The sequence below is a fragment of the Culex pipiens genome, chromosome 1 (assembly GCF_016801865.2).
Source record: "Culex pipiens pallens isolate TS chromosome 1, TS_CPP_V2, whole genome shotgun sequence".
In the NCBI taxonomy this organism is placed as follows: Eukaryota; Metazoa; Arthropoda; class Insecta; order Diptera; family Culicidae; genus Culex; species Culex pipiens.
The window spans coordinates 78,638,447-78,655,607 of NC_068937.1; the positions used below are offsets into that span (position 1 = coordinate 78,638,447).

Genomic DNA, 17,161 nt, shown 5'->3' on the forward strand with positions numbered 1-17,161 from the left:
CCACCGAAATCCCGATGAAAATGAAATGTGAAATAGTCTCCAAAAAAGGGGGGCCACTCTTTAAGAAGCCCTCTCACTCCTACCGAGCCGAACCAGCGTCTATGGCTGAAAGGCTCGTTAATAAAGACAACTAACTAACTTGAAGTTTACTCCTACCCTCTCAGAATTTTCACCGGAAATCTTCCGACTTTTGCTTGTGTACTGTCAAATTGCTTATTTGCAAGAAAATCACACCGAGCGCTTTGTTTTCCTGCCTAGTGGGGTGCGTTCACGGGGTTGGGCACATGGTTGATCCGTAGGGAATACGGAGCGACTACCGTAAATATTGGTAAATACGTATTTACGGCATGCACGAGAATTTGAACGAAATTTTGATCAGTGTGGAATGTGACGTTTCTACACATCAGCAGCAAATGTCACAACCAAAACAGAAACAACTTGAGTCGGTTAAGGCTGTAACATACGGATTGAAGGAGGACGCGACTGCGCTGTTCGAAACAATCTCCACAGGTTCAAGTGGATGCCAAGTTCCTCCACCCACCGGTTTCGATCTAGCAGCCGAAAGCAACTGACAGCTGTTGACGGATTTGAAGGGATTCTTCAAGGGAACCATGATTCCGCGCGGAGCTGCTACCGTTCACAAGGCGCTGGCCGCAACGGATACCATCGTCGAAGCTGCCGACGAAGGCGGTTGGGATGCGTGTCGACGAATTGTTCGAGAACGCCTAGGACGATGACGATCCGTAGGCTGTGGAGTCGCCGGATGGGATGTTGGAGACGAAGACCTGGAACTGCCCGAGGAATTGGTGGCAAAGATTTCCGCCAGCACCGCCGGTGACAAAGGCTTCTACGCCGTACCTCCGAGAGGACTTCCACCGCCCCACATGTGATCGATCAACTCCCAACTCGCCACGGATCATGTCCGTGCAGGATCGTTCCTCTTACAGCCCATCCCCATCGAAACTGAAAGGAACTAAATGTCCAACCAACGAAAATCACCAGTACATACTTCTCTGCACGCCCTGCTCGTTGTCGAATCCCGCCAAAAAATTGCCGAAGCCCAACAACTCCTAACCATTTGTCGCGAATACGTCGTCAGTCTACACACCCTCGGCGAACAGAAGCGATTCTGCGAGCTGGCCGCCTACTTCACCCAGGTCAACCTCCAACCTCTTTTCAATTTTAAAAACTACAAAACCTCAGACTCCTTCGCACGACGCCTCCTCGAACTAAGCCCCGTCTCGAAGTGGTCATTTTTTCATTTTCATTTTCATTATCATTTTTTTATTTTGGTGGGCAAAAAGCCCCCTTGAGCTGTGTCAGACACATTCTCAAGAAGGCATAAAAACCACCTCATTAGGGCTAGTGATTTTTCACGGCGAAAAAATTGAAATTACGCGGCATGCCAATTTCAAAACATTGGAATTTCACGGCAATTTCACGGTATTCCAAAATCTGCCTAAAATTAACGATTTTTTTTTATTTAAGAATAGTTGTACACGGGATAGTTCCTGGAAAAGTTAGCAGTTATTTAAGATACAATTTTTTTTAACATTTGTTATTGATAAGTCCAGAAAGTTAGAATATGATGCAAAGTGCTTAAATTTTTTTCTAACAACATCCAAATTTTTAATTTTCGAACAGATTTGTTGTCAGACTTTTCTTACAATTTATTAATTTTCATTTAAATAAATTTTACAGATATCCAAAAATAAATGGCTCAACTGATCTGCGTTTTCTTTCTTTACAGTTTTGAATAATATTTTTATCACAGTCTTTGAAATGTTTAAAAAAAGAAAAAAAATGTTTATGTGTTATAACATGCTTTGAACATTACATTTTATAATCCTAGGCATGTTACAACCAAAGCTTATTTCGAAGGAACTTTTCGTAAAACACAAAAATGAGTTTCAAAGTGCTTTTTAAAAATTTTGTGGATTGCTTGAATAAAAAAACTGAATGTTCAAATACACTTAGGGACAATTTGTTAATTCTAGATTAAATTTTCAAAACAACCTATCCCTCATGGGTTTCCTATGCAGATAGGGCCTTTTGAAAATTTAATCGAGAATTAATCAACAAGAATTTCGCGGCATTTCGCGGTATTTACGAAATTTCACGGCCAGGGGCAAATTTCACGGATTACGCGGCTTCCGCGAAATCGCGAAAAATCACTAGCCCTACACCTCATCTTAACGCATCAACAAGTTTATAAACTCCAATGATACAAGATTTATTAAACTAATACATAGAACACAAATAAAACTTTCCCTAATCCTAACCTAAACTCAGATCACAGTTGGATATCACAAGTAGAAAGCTTCTGGTAGCGATGCGTCAAGTTTTAAAATGGTTTAGTTTCCGGAGTACGTTGCGAGACAAATGGAAGTCAAAGTGCTCGTAGCAATCGTTAAAGACTCTACACATGCTCGACACGGCCGCGTTGCGACCGTAGTTGGTCAATGCGCGTGGAATTCTAATGAATTGGTGAGATCTGATCGTACGGCGTTGAATGTAGAAATTGACTTGCTCAAGAATCTCAGGACAGTCAATTGAAGACTTCAACAAATCAGACACGAAGATTGCTTTAGCTACGTCACGACGAACAGATAGAAGGTCAAGACCAAGGGAATTGCAGCGATCTGCGTAGCTAGGTGGATTTAGTGGGTCCACTAGGGGGATGTGGCGAAGCGCATACCTAGTGAACTTCCGTTGAACCTTTTCAATTCACTCGATACCGTTTTGGTAGAACGGAGCCCAGACCACCGAACAATATTCTAGTGTCGAGCGAACCAGTGAACAATAAAGTGCCTTCAAACACGAAACTTGACGAAAATGTTTAGCCACACAAAAAACAAAACCAAGAACTTTGGATGCCTTAGAGACGGTGTAGGAAATATGATCGATAAAGGACAATTGACAGTCTAACACAACACCAAGGTCTTTGATAGATGACGAACGACTAAGACTAGTATTTGATAGATTATAATCAAAGGATATTGTTGATCGCTTGCGGGTAAAGGTAATCACAGAGCATTTCGAGGCGTTAAGGATCATTCTGTTGTCGTCACACCAGTGGGCGAAGATGTTAAGTTGGTCTTGCAGCAAGAGCGCATCGTTGCTAGAGTTTATGACAGCAAAGAGCTTGATATCATCAGCATACGACAGTTTGCGACACTTGAGTAACAGGTGGACATCGTTCATGTACAACAGGTAGATGATTGGACCGAGATGACTCCCTTGAGGTACACCGGAGAAAACAGCAAAAACTGCGGACAAGACATCACCAATTTTGACACACATTTCACGGTCAGAGAGGTACGAGCACAGCCACTTAAGAAACGATCCACAAAAGCCTAACCTTTCCAATTTAGCAAAAGCAATCCGATGATTTATTTTGTCAAAAGCGGCGGAGAGATCTGTATCTACTTGCTGGCGTTTTTGCATAGATTGGGAAATAAAGGAAGTGTAGGCAACAAGGTTGGAGCACGTCGAGCGTTTTGGCATGAAACCATGTTGCTCTTGAGCGATGTAGTTGTTGCAGTTAAGTTTAATGTGGTCTAGAACAATCAACTCAAACAACTAGCTGACGGCACACAGAGCAGCAATACCTCGATAATTTCGAACATTTCACTTAGGTCCTTTCTTATGTACCGGAAATATGTAGGATTTTTTCCAGGACAGTGGGAACATGCCAGATTTGAGGGAAATGTTGAACAGCCGTTTTATCATCCAAATCCTCATTAGTGAATACGCTGCTAAATTGAGAGCGAAACAGTTCGCAGATGCCAATTGGTGAAGATGCTTCTCTGCTGTCAAGTTCCATGACGCTTGGTAGGCCAGTTTCCTTCCTCTGGCTGTTAACGTGGTTCCAAAACTGCTTCGGGTTCTGCTTCAGGCGATGCTGGATGCTGCGCTGGTACCTCAAGAACAAAGTGTTGTTCAAGCGGCTGTACTTTTGGTTGATAGAGTTGTATTGGACCTTCCAGCGACGCGTTGGGTGCTTGTTGAACTTCTTGAGGGCTGCCCGTTTCTGAGTTTTCAGGCGTTTCAGTTGATCGTTGGACCACGCCGGATGACACGCTGGCAGGTGTAACTTCTTGGGGATGAAGATGTTGATAGCTCGTAACACAACCTCAGTGAAAGCAACAGTAATATCCTCCAAGCGTGCGAGATGAACGAGTCCGACGAACACACGCGTTGTGCCGTCCCGTACCGCGACATACCCACAGAAAAGTTCTCGCTTCGTTTCGCGTCCTACCTGCCACCGTACTAGGGCGTCACCTGTGCCGTTTGAAGTTGGTATTGAAGGCCCAGTTTGGCAGCGCTCTTGGGGAAGCCCTATCAAAGTTGTTCAAGAAGCGGAAAAGAGACTAGCCGCACGCCTAGAAAGATCGGATGCAAACCAATGCGCAAACCGTTCCCAATCAGTAGTCATCCTGGACCAATCACCGTTCCGGGTCATAACCCGTTTCCTCAAGAGTTCTTCGTGCTCAGCGCGAAGACGCAGTCAAAATAGCCAACCGCCACCAATTTTTTTTTTTAATATTTTGAAAAAGTATAAGAATTGATTCATTTTTTTCTACAAAATTATCACAATCATCGCAAAAGAGCAAATATGCTGTGGTAATCGTTGAAGCGGTAGACCTGATTGTCCACCTCTACCTGTTACAGGTAGCCGTACACGATCTCATTGCACATGCTGCACCGGAAACATTCCGAATGGTACGACTTGCCCTCAAGTTTGCCCTTTGCCTGCAGGATCATTTTCATGATGAGGCGGCCACAGATTGCATACTTTTCCTCAGGTAGGCCGCTCCAGCACCACTGGCGACTCATCTCCTCGATCTTCCGCACGGCCTCCTTTGATCCGGTTGGGCGTGGTGTTGGCACATTGCACGGCGGCAAGTTCTTGGTTGAACGCTTGCCGGAAGCGCAACTGCGACAGCGTTGATGAAACGACAGACGGGAAGTTTCCACCACCATCCCGGAAAGTAAGTGGCGGAGTGGAATTTGCGTCGGTGGGAGTCGTATCCAAAGTGGCCATCGACGGCCTATCGGATTGGCAGAACTGCTGCTGCTGTGAAAAAGTTGGAGTTTGGCGTGGTGGCAGTACGAACACTGAGGATTCTTGCTGGTGCTGCAGGTGCTCCGACGGTCAGCACACGTAGTTGGATTTGTTGATGCCCTCGCCGGAGGTTTGATTAGGCGAGCTGGACCTGGAGATTGAGCTGTTGCGTGACGGCGAAATGGTTGATGTTGTTTGCTCGAGCTAGTTGGCGGTTTTCGGAAGACGCGAGGGTGAGGGTAATGATCCGTAGGGCAATCGAGGCTTGGTCTACCGTGGCACTTGTCCGCTTGTCGTTACGCAGTAAAAAGATTGCAAGAGAACCGGCGGAGTACCTCGATGAAAAATTATTTCCAATAAATTTCATATTTGTAAACAATACGCGCCATGTCAATGACAGCTGAGAGAACCGCACTGAAATAAATCGCATGTAGGAATCACGCATGACCGTAAATATGGATGCACTACGGATCAACATATGCCATATAGGAAATATATGTAGAGTGACCACCTCGTGGGTGCGTTCTTAGATAATAATACAGACTTCTTTCGTAATGGCACAGATGTTAATGTTTACAGATTGCAAAATCCCTAATATTCATTCATATTTTCCAAACGTTGCACAACATTGCCAAAAGCGCTGAATTTTCCATGAAAATTCAAAAAGAACTTCAAAATGCTAAAAAGTCGGTTAGAGTTCGAACTGATTACAAGTTGGAGCTGAGCAGACCTCAGAATCAAAAAATAGCATAACCTAACCTTAAAACCTCGAGCCCTCTGCTCGACAGATCCAAAATAAACCCCCAAAACTAAACAAAACAATACACCAGCGTTTCCTGGTAGATGAAGATGATCAGACGTCACTAGACGTTCTTGGTGAGTTCCTCTACTGATCTTCCCTAACCTTACAACACGACACGTGGTTAACGCTTTAAAACGAATAGTGTGGTTGGGTGTAAGCTAATGGTGGTCAGTTCCAATTTACTGTGGGGTTTTTGCGTTAGGCGTCATTGTTGCAAAAGAGCTTATTTTGTAATTTGGAGACTGTCATCTAGGCTTGGCTAGCCCACAATAAACGCACTTTTTAGAGAACTTTAACATATATTGATCCACCAGCAAAGAGAGTGTACGTGTGTGAGTGTGCGAGTAGCTGTTTTTTTTAAACAAATCCTATCCGTTCTTCCTGCCTTGTCGGTCACTTCACCTCCACACACTTACGACCAACTGCAATCTCCAGCGAAGCACGTCGTCGTCCTGCCGGTTCCTTCCGCGCGACACGTGCTACCACGACGGAAGGGGGGGGGGGGAAGAAAACTTCTTGGTTCCACCGTCGAAGCTCTCGTTCCGATACTCCGTCGGACTCCAGCTCCGTTCGCACGGACACTCGTTCCGGGGCAGCGCAGCTGGCGCTGGTTTTCGAAGCGCTTCCGCCGTTTGATCTTCCTCGCGCCACGCGGGTTCTCGTACGGTCAGCTCGCCGGTTACAACCCGCACGGGGTACAGCAGACGGAACCGTAATTAGCACTTGCGCCATCCTCCAGCTGCTCTCGCCAAGATCCGCGGCGCTGACGGCCTCGCCGTCTTGCAGTCCAGTCTTGCGCCAGCGGCCACCGGCTCCGGGGCTTACGCCGTCACACGACCTCTTTCGACACCAGTCAAACTTCTTCTCTCGAACACACTTACTTGAAGTTTACTCCTACCATCTCAGAATTTTCACCGGAAATCTTCCGACTTTTGCTTGTATGTGTGCTGTCAAATTGCTTATTTGCAAGAAAATCACACTGAGCGCTTTGTTTTCCTGCCTAGTGGGGTGCGTTCTTAGATAATAATACAGACTTCTTTCGTAATGGCACAGATGTTAATGTTTACAGATTACAAAATCCCTAATATTTATTCATATTTTCCAAACGTTACAGTCTGCAAGGATGGTAGAGGATTAAAAAGGGTAATTTGAAGTAAAATGCTAGAGCGGCTTACCAAGCATGTTCCGTCGAGTGGTTGGGGAGTTTCGTGAATCAGCAAAACATTTTTAACTTCTAGAGATGGCTACTTGCGCATATCAATTGTTGATGATGAGGTGGCCTAGCTGGTGGAGGTGAAATCGGCCCGAATAGCGCACTGATTTCTCGCATTGTATAAAACTTCGCTCGCCGTAAGCGACGGGATCGAGATCACACACACGAACCAAATTCTCACACGGAACAAAACTTGTCCACTGGCCACTCAAATCAAATCCAAGAAAAACTTAACATTTTGACATATAGCGGGCACGTGTAAACAGCATTTAATTTAATTAAAATCAAAAAACATAGTTAAGTTGATTCAACGCCGATTATTGTAGAATCAACGCAATAATTTTGTTGATATTTATAAAAAGATTTGACAAAACACACAGAGTAGATTCAACTCAAAATTTTGAGTTATTTCAGTTGGTTTTGAGATCTGTTTCAACAAAAAATCGTCAAGTGGTAACAACAAAATATTTTGTCGATTCAAACAGGCCTAATTTTTTTGCGTGTATGAATCGACCCCCGTCGAAAAATATGTTTTATTTTGTTTTTAATGTAACTTAGGTCTTTTGGATGCTTCTGGTGTCATTAGACGGTAAATTGTTAGAAAAATCCAAAATTACGAGTAAGCCATTTTTCATTTATCGGGAATTTAATCAAAACTAGTTTTCTAAATTATCAAACTCTGAAAAAAAATACAGGCTGACAACATTAAAGTTTCATTGTTAATTTGATTTTGGTTAATCGCGGTAAATTTTTCTTATAATATTTCGAATTAACAAAAATCCACCAAAGCATTTACCATTACCACATTGTTGCAGTCGTCGTAGTGGTGCTTTGCATCGTAGTCTCGTGCGGTCCCGTTTAGTGCAATAAAAATCGCTGAAAATTCGTTCGATCGCGATGTGGTACCTGCCGAATCAGGCCGTGACCGGGAAACATTTTCGAGTGAATCTGTGACCAAGCGGAAAAGTGGCCACAAAGTTCTGGTTCCCCGCGAGTGTAAACAAAGTGATCAGTGAAGTGGTGGCATCATCGTCGTCATCACCCTTTGTGCTACAAAGAAGCCACACAGTCAAGTGCCCCGGCCGGGCCGCGCGCGAAGTGCGTCACATAGACGAACATTGAAGACGCGACACACATATTTCTCGAGCGTTGGTCGTCGGAAAATGTGGAATTTTTTGAGAAAAAGTGAAGTGCACGGAAAAGAACGGAAAGACAAGGCTACAGATGGCTAGGGCTCCTTAGGCTAGCCACTTATGGAGCCCGAAAGTGAACTGAGGGCTACTGAAACCGCAAGAAGGAAAACAGACTGGAGGAATGGAACAACCCTTGGCATGAAAACACGGACACGAATCGGAACTGACGCTGACTGGGCAGTCGGGTAAGTTGGAAATGCTAGGGAGGGAGGCAGTTCGGCTCAAGCTAGAAATCTTGGGTCTGAGCGAAGTCCGTTGGCCAGACTCAGCAGAGCACAAGATGCCTACCGGGCAGGTTCTACTGTACTCTGGCTTGCGAAGCGAAAACGCTCAACGTGCCAACCGGGTACGGGGAGTAGGCTTCCTGTTGAACCCAAATGCACGTTCGGCGCTCATTACGTGGAGTGGAAGCCAATAAACGAGCGGATAATCGTGGCTAGATTCAGGACGCGGGTCAGAAACCTGAACTTCGTTCAAGTTTACGCGCCGACGGATGCTGCCGACTTGCAGGAAAAGGAGGAGTTTTACAGTCAACTGAGAGGAGTTGTCAACGAGATCCCGAAGGGTGACATCCGAATCTACGCAGGCGACTTCAACGCGAAGTTAGGCTCTGACAACACAGACCTGGAGCGCATCATGGGGCCCCATGGTCTTGGAGAAATGAGCGAGAACGGTGAGCTGTTTACAGAGTTCTGTGGTAACCAAGACATGGTGATTGGGGGATCGCTCTTTCCCCATCGCTCAGTGCACAAAGTCACGTGGGTTTCACGTGATGGAAGAACGGAGAATCAGATAGACCACATCTGCATCAGCCGCAAGTGGAGAAGAAGCCTGCTTGATGTGCGGAATATGCGCAGTGCCAACATTGCATCCGACCACCACCTCGTTGTCGGCGAAATACGACTACGGGTAGCGCGTGTCGTACGGCAAGAGGAGAAAGTCGGTTGTAGGTTCAACGTGCAACGTCTGTCGAATCCCGAAGTACGCAGGGCTTTTGTCGGCGAGCTCCAAACCCGAGCCTTGGAGATTCCGGACAGCACTGTTGAAGAGGAGTGGCAGTTCATCAATGACGCCTTCGCTGTTATCGGCGAGAATACTCTGGGAATGCTGCGAACTCAGAGGAAGGAGTGGATTTCGGATGCCACCTGGGATAAGATAGAGGAGAGGAAGCAGGCTAAGGCTGCCATTGTTAGCGCAAGGACGAGAGCGACGAAGGCACGTACCCGCCAAACGTACGCCGAACTGGAAAAGGCTGTTAAGCGCTCTTGCAGGCGGGACAAGAGAGCCTGGACGGATTCCCTTGCCGACGAGGAAAAGAATGCTGCTAACAATGGCGACATGTGCCTCCTCTACGACATTACACGAAGTTTGTGTGGTGCCAGGACGAATACGCGCATTCCGGTGAAAGATACGAGCGGTCAGCTGATTACCGATCCAGCTGATCAGCTTAAACGATGGTTCGAGCATTTTGAGCAGCTGCTACAAATCTCGCATCCACGTCCAAGCCCTCAGTACCATCCGCAAAATGTCAGGCGGATCAACCGGGTGAACTCAAGTCCACCTACGCTGAGGGATAAAGAGGAAGCCGTGAAATGTATGAAGTCTGGAAAAGCGCCAGGGATAGATCGGATCTCCGCAGAAATGCTCAAAGCTGACGCTCATTTGTCAGCTCGGATGCTGCATCGGCTTTCAGCAAAATCTGGGACACCGCGACTTTTCCGGTCGACTGGATGCAGGGCATTTTGGTGAAGGTTCCCAAAAAGGGTGACCTCACCAACTGCGACAACTGGCGTGACATTACGCTGCTGTGCATAGCTCTGAAAGTCCTATGTAGAGTGATCTTGTGCAGGATCAAATCGAAGATCGACGAGTCTCTTCGACGGCAGCAAGCAGGGTTCGGCAGTGGCCGATCATGCGTGGATCACATAGTGACACTCCGTGTCATCCTCGAACAGATCAATGAATTCCAGGATTCTCTCCATCTGGTCTTCGTTTATTATGAAAAAGCGTTTGACCGTCCCAGAGTGCCGTGTTGTGCATAACGGAGTCTTGTCGTGTAGCAGTACCATCAGTACAACCCTCTGCCGCAAGAACGGCAGACAGAAAAGATGAAATCGCCAATATTTTAGCGTGCCATAATTATGGTTGGCTTATCTTCTCGCGCTACGCCTCGACCTAATTATGTCATGGGTTGAGCGCCACCCCTAATGGGAGAGATTCAAATACTTTGCCTTGACCTGTTATGAGATTCGCACAAGAAGGAAGAATCTTCAGATGCTAAAGTTTACGACAAGAGCACTTTTTTGACTCGAACGGGAGGTCGATGCACTCCAGTTCGGCAGTCAGAGATTGCAAATTCTTAAGAAATGCTTCGGCTAAACTCGCGTAATTATTGCAATTGTGATGCTGCCCGAGTTCTAGAGAACCGAAGCCTGTTCTAATTACACCTTTACTGAGGGTTCTGGAACTTCGACTCGGTCACTTTTACCCTGATCGTGGAGGAAGCACCCACTCAGCGCGTTCCGTTTGAATTCCGTTTAGAATTCCGCTTGAGCGAAAAAAGTTCGATTTGAATTCTAAACAGTGTTCGTTTTAGATTCGGAGACAAATTCCGTTTCAAACGCAACAACCGGTTCCGTTTGAGTGTTCGCCACAAACCACCGGTTCAAGCGTAATTCAAACGGAATTGAAACGGAACGAATGGGTAAGCTTTGACAGCTGCTTCTTCTTCTTTTTTTCTTTCTGATTTTTATTTTTGTCTTTATTAGAATGAAATTTACAACTGATTGAACTATTTTGGCCGAGATTTTGGCCTATTTTAAGCAATTTTTATTCATATTTAAAAAGTAATCAAGAAAAACACTCCCCACCATGAATCCCCATGTTTTTAATTACTTAAAATTTAAAACTTTCACAATAAATTAGACTAACAGGAAATTTTTGGCCAGATCGCACCTCTTAGGGATCGAACCGCTGAAGTCTGTTTGCCGAGGCGACGTTGCTGGATGCGACCCGCTGGCGAACCAACCTACAGGGGCGGCTGAACCTTATATGAAAGGCGCATCAAGGGCGAGCCAAGGCGGTTGGGGCGTTTTGGGCGGATGAACTTTATATAGGGGGCGGATCGGGGGCGATCCGCTGGTGAACCAACCTACAGGGGCGGCTGAACCGTATATGAAAGGCGCATCAAGGGCGAGCCAAGGTGGTTGGGGCTTTTTGGGCGGATGAACTTTATATGGAGGGCGTATCAAGGGCGACCCGCTGGCGGACCATCTTACAGGGGCGGACGAACCGTATATGAAAGGCGGGTCGAGGGCGAGCCACGGCGGTTGGGGCTTTTTAGGCGGATGAACTTTCTATGGGAGGTGTATCGAGGGCGACCCGCTGGCGGACCATCCTATAGGGGCGGTTGAACCATACAAAAACGGCGTATGTGGGGCGGATGAACGGCGGGTGAAACATTTCAAGGCAAACCTGGGCGACCCCGGGGCGAGACGCTGGCGGACCAACGTCACGATAAAAAAACTGATCGTGCGCCAAATTGTTGCAAATTTTATCCGCCAGCGGGTCGCCCGTGGTCCGCCAAATCAAACGCTGGCGGATCGCCAGAGCGGTTTGGCGGTCCGCCAGCGAACCGCCGGCGGGCTGCCCTGTCAATGTGGGCTGCTTCTTCCTCTTTTTTTCTTTCTGATTTTTATTTTTGTCTTTATTAGAATGAAATTTACAACTGATTGAACTATTTTGGTCGAGATTTTGGCCTAGGGTACGTTATCCATTAGTGGACCCCTTTCCTATAGTGGACCCTCTGAAGGGTTTTTGATGAAAAATTCAATAAAATCACAATTTCAAGCGTGTTGTTGTCTACAAATCTTTTATTTGGCATGTTCAGCATCATTTAAAACAATGTTGACTGACATTGAATTGTCCTTTTCACCAAAATAAGTGTTTTGAGTTCGACATCTGAAATCAGCCATGGCCACTAGCATTTTCACAACAAAACTGCATTTATATTTTATGATTGAATTAACCATCAAATCATTTTTTGACTGATTATTTAACTTCAGCAAGTCGAAATAATGTAAGTTTAAGGATCTTTACTAAAATATAGCGAAGAACTGCCATTTTCGAGCAAAAATTAGGGGGGTCCAATATAGGACAACTAAAATCTAAACTTTTCCAAAAGTGGACCCCTGTTAATTTAACCTTCAAAAATGAAGAAAACTGTGTATCCAAGCAAAAAAAAATCTGAAACATACAATAAATGCTTGTTTTTATCAACCTAAACGCATTTTTTTTCAATTACGAGTATAAATATAGCTGTTTTCATGTTAAAAGTGGGTAATTCTCTACCAACTCACACGAAATCGGGAAAAGTTGCCCCGACCTCTCTTCGATTTGCGTGAAACTTTGTCCTAAGGGGTAACTTTTGTCCCTGATCACGAATCCGAGGTCCGTTTTTTGATATCTCGTGACGGAGGGGCGGTACGACCCCTCCCATTTTTGAACATGCTAAAAAAGAGGTGTTTTTCAATCATTTGCAGCCTGAAACGGTGATGAGATAGAAATTTGGTGTCAAAGGGACTGTTATGTAAAATTAGACGCCCGATTTGATGGCGTACTCAGAATTCCGAAAAAACTTATTTTTCATCGAAAAAAACACTAAAAAAGTTTTAAAAATTCTCCCATTTTCCGTTACTTGACTGTAAAAATTTTTGGAACGTGTCATTTAATGGGAAATTTAATGTACTTTTCGAATCTACATTGTCCCAGAAGGGTCATTTTTTCGTTTAGAACTAAATTTTTCATTTTAAAATTTCGTGTTTTTTCTAACTTTGTTGGGTTATTTTTTAGAGTGTAACAATGTTCTACAAAGTTGTAGAGCAGACAATTACAAAAAATTTGATATATAGACATAAGGGGTTTTCTTATAAACATCACGAGTTATCGCGATTTTACGAAAAAAAAGTTTTGAAAAAGTAACTTTTTGCGTTTCTCTTTGTTTCGTCGTCCGTGTCTGTCGCAGGTGACCGTGAACGGCCATGATCGACGACGACCAACTTTTTCAAAACTTTTTTTCGTAAAATCGCGATAACTCGTGATGTTTATAAGCAAACCCCTTATGTCTATATATCAAAATTTTTGTAATTGTCTGCTCTACAACTTTGTAGAACATTGTTACACTCTAAAAAATAACCCTACAAAGTTAGAAAAAACACGAAATTTTAAAATGAAAAATTTTGTTCAAAATGAAAAAATGACCCTTCTGGGACAATGTAGATTCGAAAAGTACATTAAATTTCCCATTAAATGACATGTTCCAAAAAAAATTTCAGTCGAGTAACGGAAAATGGGAGAATTTTTAAAACTTTTTTAGTGTTTTTTTCGACGAAAAATACGTTTTTTTCGGAATTCTGAGTACGCCACCAAATCGGGCGTCTAATTTTACATAAAAGTCCCTTTGACACCAAATTTCTATCTCATCACCGTTTCAGGCTGCAAATTATTGAAAAACACCTCTTTTTTCGCATGTTCAAAAATGGAAGGGGTCGTACCGCCCCTCCGTCACGAGATATCAAAAAACGGGCCTCGGATTCGTGATCAGGGACAAAAGTTACCCCTTAGGACAAAGTTTCACGCAAATCGAAGAGGGGTCGGGGCAACTGCTGTGTGAGTTGGCGGAGAATTACCCAAGTACCTAAAAAGCTGAAGCCATAAGAATTTATAATTAATCAAAACTATAGTTAATTGTACTCAACTGAAGCATCATAATTGCAGTTTGAAATGATATTTTATAATAATAAATCAATAAAAAAAACATTTTTTTAAATAAACATGCGTGGTTTTATAAGCAACTGTAAACAAATCTAATGTTTAGTTTCGGTCAACCATTTATGTAATTAATTTGGAAAAAATTGCATCAAGATTACTTTTTTATTATATTTTTTATATTTTTATGTTTACTGTGGTTTTTGAAACGTTTTCTCTGATCTTTTTCGGAAATAAATGTGTTTAAATGTCTGTTAGGGTTTTTTGTTGTTTAAAGCCATTGTTGTTAACAAATCATATTTGTTTATGATGAAAAGTGAGCAAAATCCATCTTTCATTCATTATATCTATCATTAGACCTACACCATGCATTAAAGCATCAAATATCGGTTAAATTTGGTATAAAAATAACAGTTTGCCTATAGTGGACCCGGGTCCACAATCGGATTATGGACCCGGGTCCACTATAGGAAAAGGGGGTCCACAACAGAATTTTTTTTTCAATTGGCTATTTTTCTGCTCAAAAACAAATAACTGATGAAACAAATAGTTAAAATTGTTCAAAAGACTTCAGTTTTCATTGTTTTGTACAAAGGGTTATGAAAAGTGCTTAAAATATTGAAAATTTGTGAAAAATGTGCTTCGGCTCTACTAGGGGGTCCACTAATGGTTAAAATACCCTATTTTAAGCAATTTTTATTCATATTTAAAAAGTAATCAAGAAAAACACTCCCCACTATGAATCCCCATGTTTTAATTACTTAAAATTTAAAACTTTCACAATAAATTAGACTAACAGGAAATTGTTGGCCAGACCGCACCTCTTAGGGATCGAACCGCTGAAGTCTGTTTGCCGAGGCGACGTTGCTGGATGCCGCTACAACGCAAACCTTACTCAAAGCCGCCGTCGTTCCTTCCGCAGCCAACACGGACACGGACACGGTCCACGTTCGTTGCTCCGGCGACGTTAAGTTCTTGCTCACGTTCTCCAAATTGTCCCAATAATAAGCCTCAACCGTCGCCTCCGAATCGCTCACCACCGAATCCCAAATGCTGATCATCAAGTTTTGAATCTTACTCGTCGGGTGGTACTTGTAGCGGAACAGTCGTGGGCGGATCTTCCCCAGGTACGGTATCATCTTCAACTTCGCCGACGTGGAGTTCAAATCGGACGCAAAACTGCACAGCTTCTTGCAGGTTGTGAGGTTGCCGGCGCTCCAATTAAAGGAAAGATTTTGGCTTTGTTGTTGCTGTACAGATGTATTTCCTAAAGTCGTCGTCAAATCAGTTGGGGATAACAAAATAGTTCTATTTCTAATAAAACTCACCGGAAAAGCACGCAGGAGGACAGATCCGTCCCACTTGCCGCTTTCGATGACGCAAGTTGAAACGCGTTTGACATTTCTTTTGATGTCACCTCACTCACACACTGACGGAAAAACCGCTTCGGCGAATTCGGCGAAATGTCATCAAGGTTCCGCCGTACACCAGCAGGTGTCGCCCCTGTGAAAAAATGCTCAAACGGAATCGAAGCGGAACCCAATCAGACAATCCGTTTAGAAAATTTCGAAACAATTTTTGAAGCGTAATTCGAAGCGGAAGAACCCGTCATGCGGAAAACGATTTGATTGGGCAGGAGTGGTCGAAGGACCGTTTTGGAATCGTTTTGTGAGGTAGCTTAAAGTCGTGGAAGTGTCTCAGTGGCAGAGGTTAATTCTGCAACTTTATTTTAGATCACGCGGCTAGTGGTAGAATTAGGAATAGGGTAGTGGCGAACCAGATTGAAACCCTGAAACTCCAGGTAACGTAGTCAATCGAGGTTACCGAAGTGCGTTGGCTAATTTTTGGGGAATAAGTTGGGCGATCTTCTCAGCACAGATGGCAACCGGCATCATCCGTAGCAGAGCGACCACTCCAACCGACAACCCAGCGCTTCTGGACTCCATCAAGGGGTCAAAGTTCCGGGGTGAACCCCCAAGCGGCTCGTCCGTCAACACACGAGCTGGACGGCGTCCATCAACCCACGCCGCGGTCGAACCCTCGACCATCAACCGACCGAACCGGAACGGCCTCGTGGAGGCCTAGGTACACCACCAAGTTCCCGCGCGCATCCGCGCCTTCGTCGCAACCGACGCCATCATCGCAGCATCCTAAGTACAAACCCTTTTTCGACATGCGAATGATCGATCGTTGGCCAGTTCTTTTTCCGCCAACCCCGTGGGCAACATAAGCCACCCCCATGTTATGTTGCGTGATCGCAAGCCCCCCACTGAATATTATAGCGATCCCCAAATGAATTTCGCCCCCCCAAGCCAACGCACACCCTAGCCAAGCAGTGCACTGCAAATGAACAGGTAGAGACAGGAAAACTCGAGTGGTACCGAGGTACCGCGTAGGACTAGCATGCAGAAGATCTCTGGATCGAATCTCGTAGGCCGAAGTATTTTTTTGTAAACAATACATTTTAGCTACTGAATTATGCGAACCTGAATACACGTTTTTTTTTAGTTTCTGGAGTAATATTGTGGTTTTTTCTAATGTCTTCTGAGACATCTTTTCACGACTTTCGCGGTAGTTTTTTGATGTTTGGTTCCGCCATGCTGGTTTCTGAAGCGTTCTGGGGAAACTTAATTGGGGAGATTTTCTACCTGTGACGATAAGAACGGGGCAAGGACAATCCTTTGTTTTCTAGATCTGAGGTATTTTTTAAGTTTCCGATCTTTTTCTTCCGTTTGTAGCTCCTCGGCTAACCCAATCCGGGTGGTAGCTGGGGTGAGGCAAGGATGCATCCTGTCGCCGTTACTGTTCCTCATCGTCATCGATGTGGTGTTAGCTGGAGCGATGGAAAAAGCAAAGTAATCCACTTTAACGACCCCCGGGTCTTTTGTGGTCTCTGTTGCAAGTTTCTGCTCATTTCTAGGCGTCCGAAGGTTATGTGTGGTGAGTCACTCATAACCTCTTTTACGCAAATGGACCGACGTTTTACTTCCCCATCCGATAGAAGGCGTGGTCAGGCAAATCTCGTCACGAAAAATGCCACCGGGTCCGTCTGGGATTGAACCCAGGCCATACTGGGGTTAAGAGGCTACCACGCTAACCACTAAACCACCGGACCCGGC

At 44.6% G+C, this 17,161-nt stretch overlaps 1 protein-coding gene across 1 annotated transcript; it reads left to right on the plus strand.

Moving 5' to 3' along the window:
- The first annotated feature begins 8,556 nt into the window (after nt 1-8,556).
- LOC120430471 (uncharacterized) lies at nt 8,557-10,388 on the plus strand. Its single transcript, XM_039595570.1, has 4 exons — nt 8,557-8,622; nt 8,682-9,877; nt 9,946-10,170; nt 10,247-10,388. Exons 1-4 carry the CDS (start codon nt 8,557-8,559, stop codon nt 10,386-10,388), a joined length of 1,629 nt encoding a protein of 542 aa, XP_039451504.1.
- Nucleotides 10,389-17,161: the final 6,773 nt, after the last annotated feature.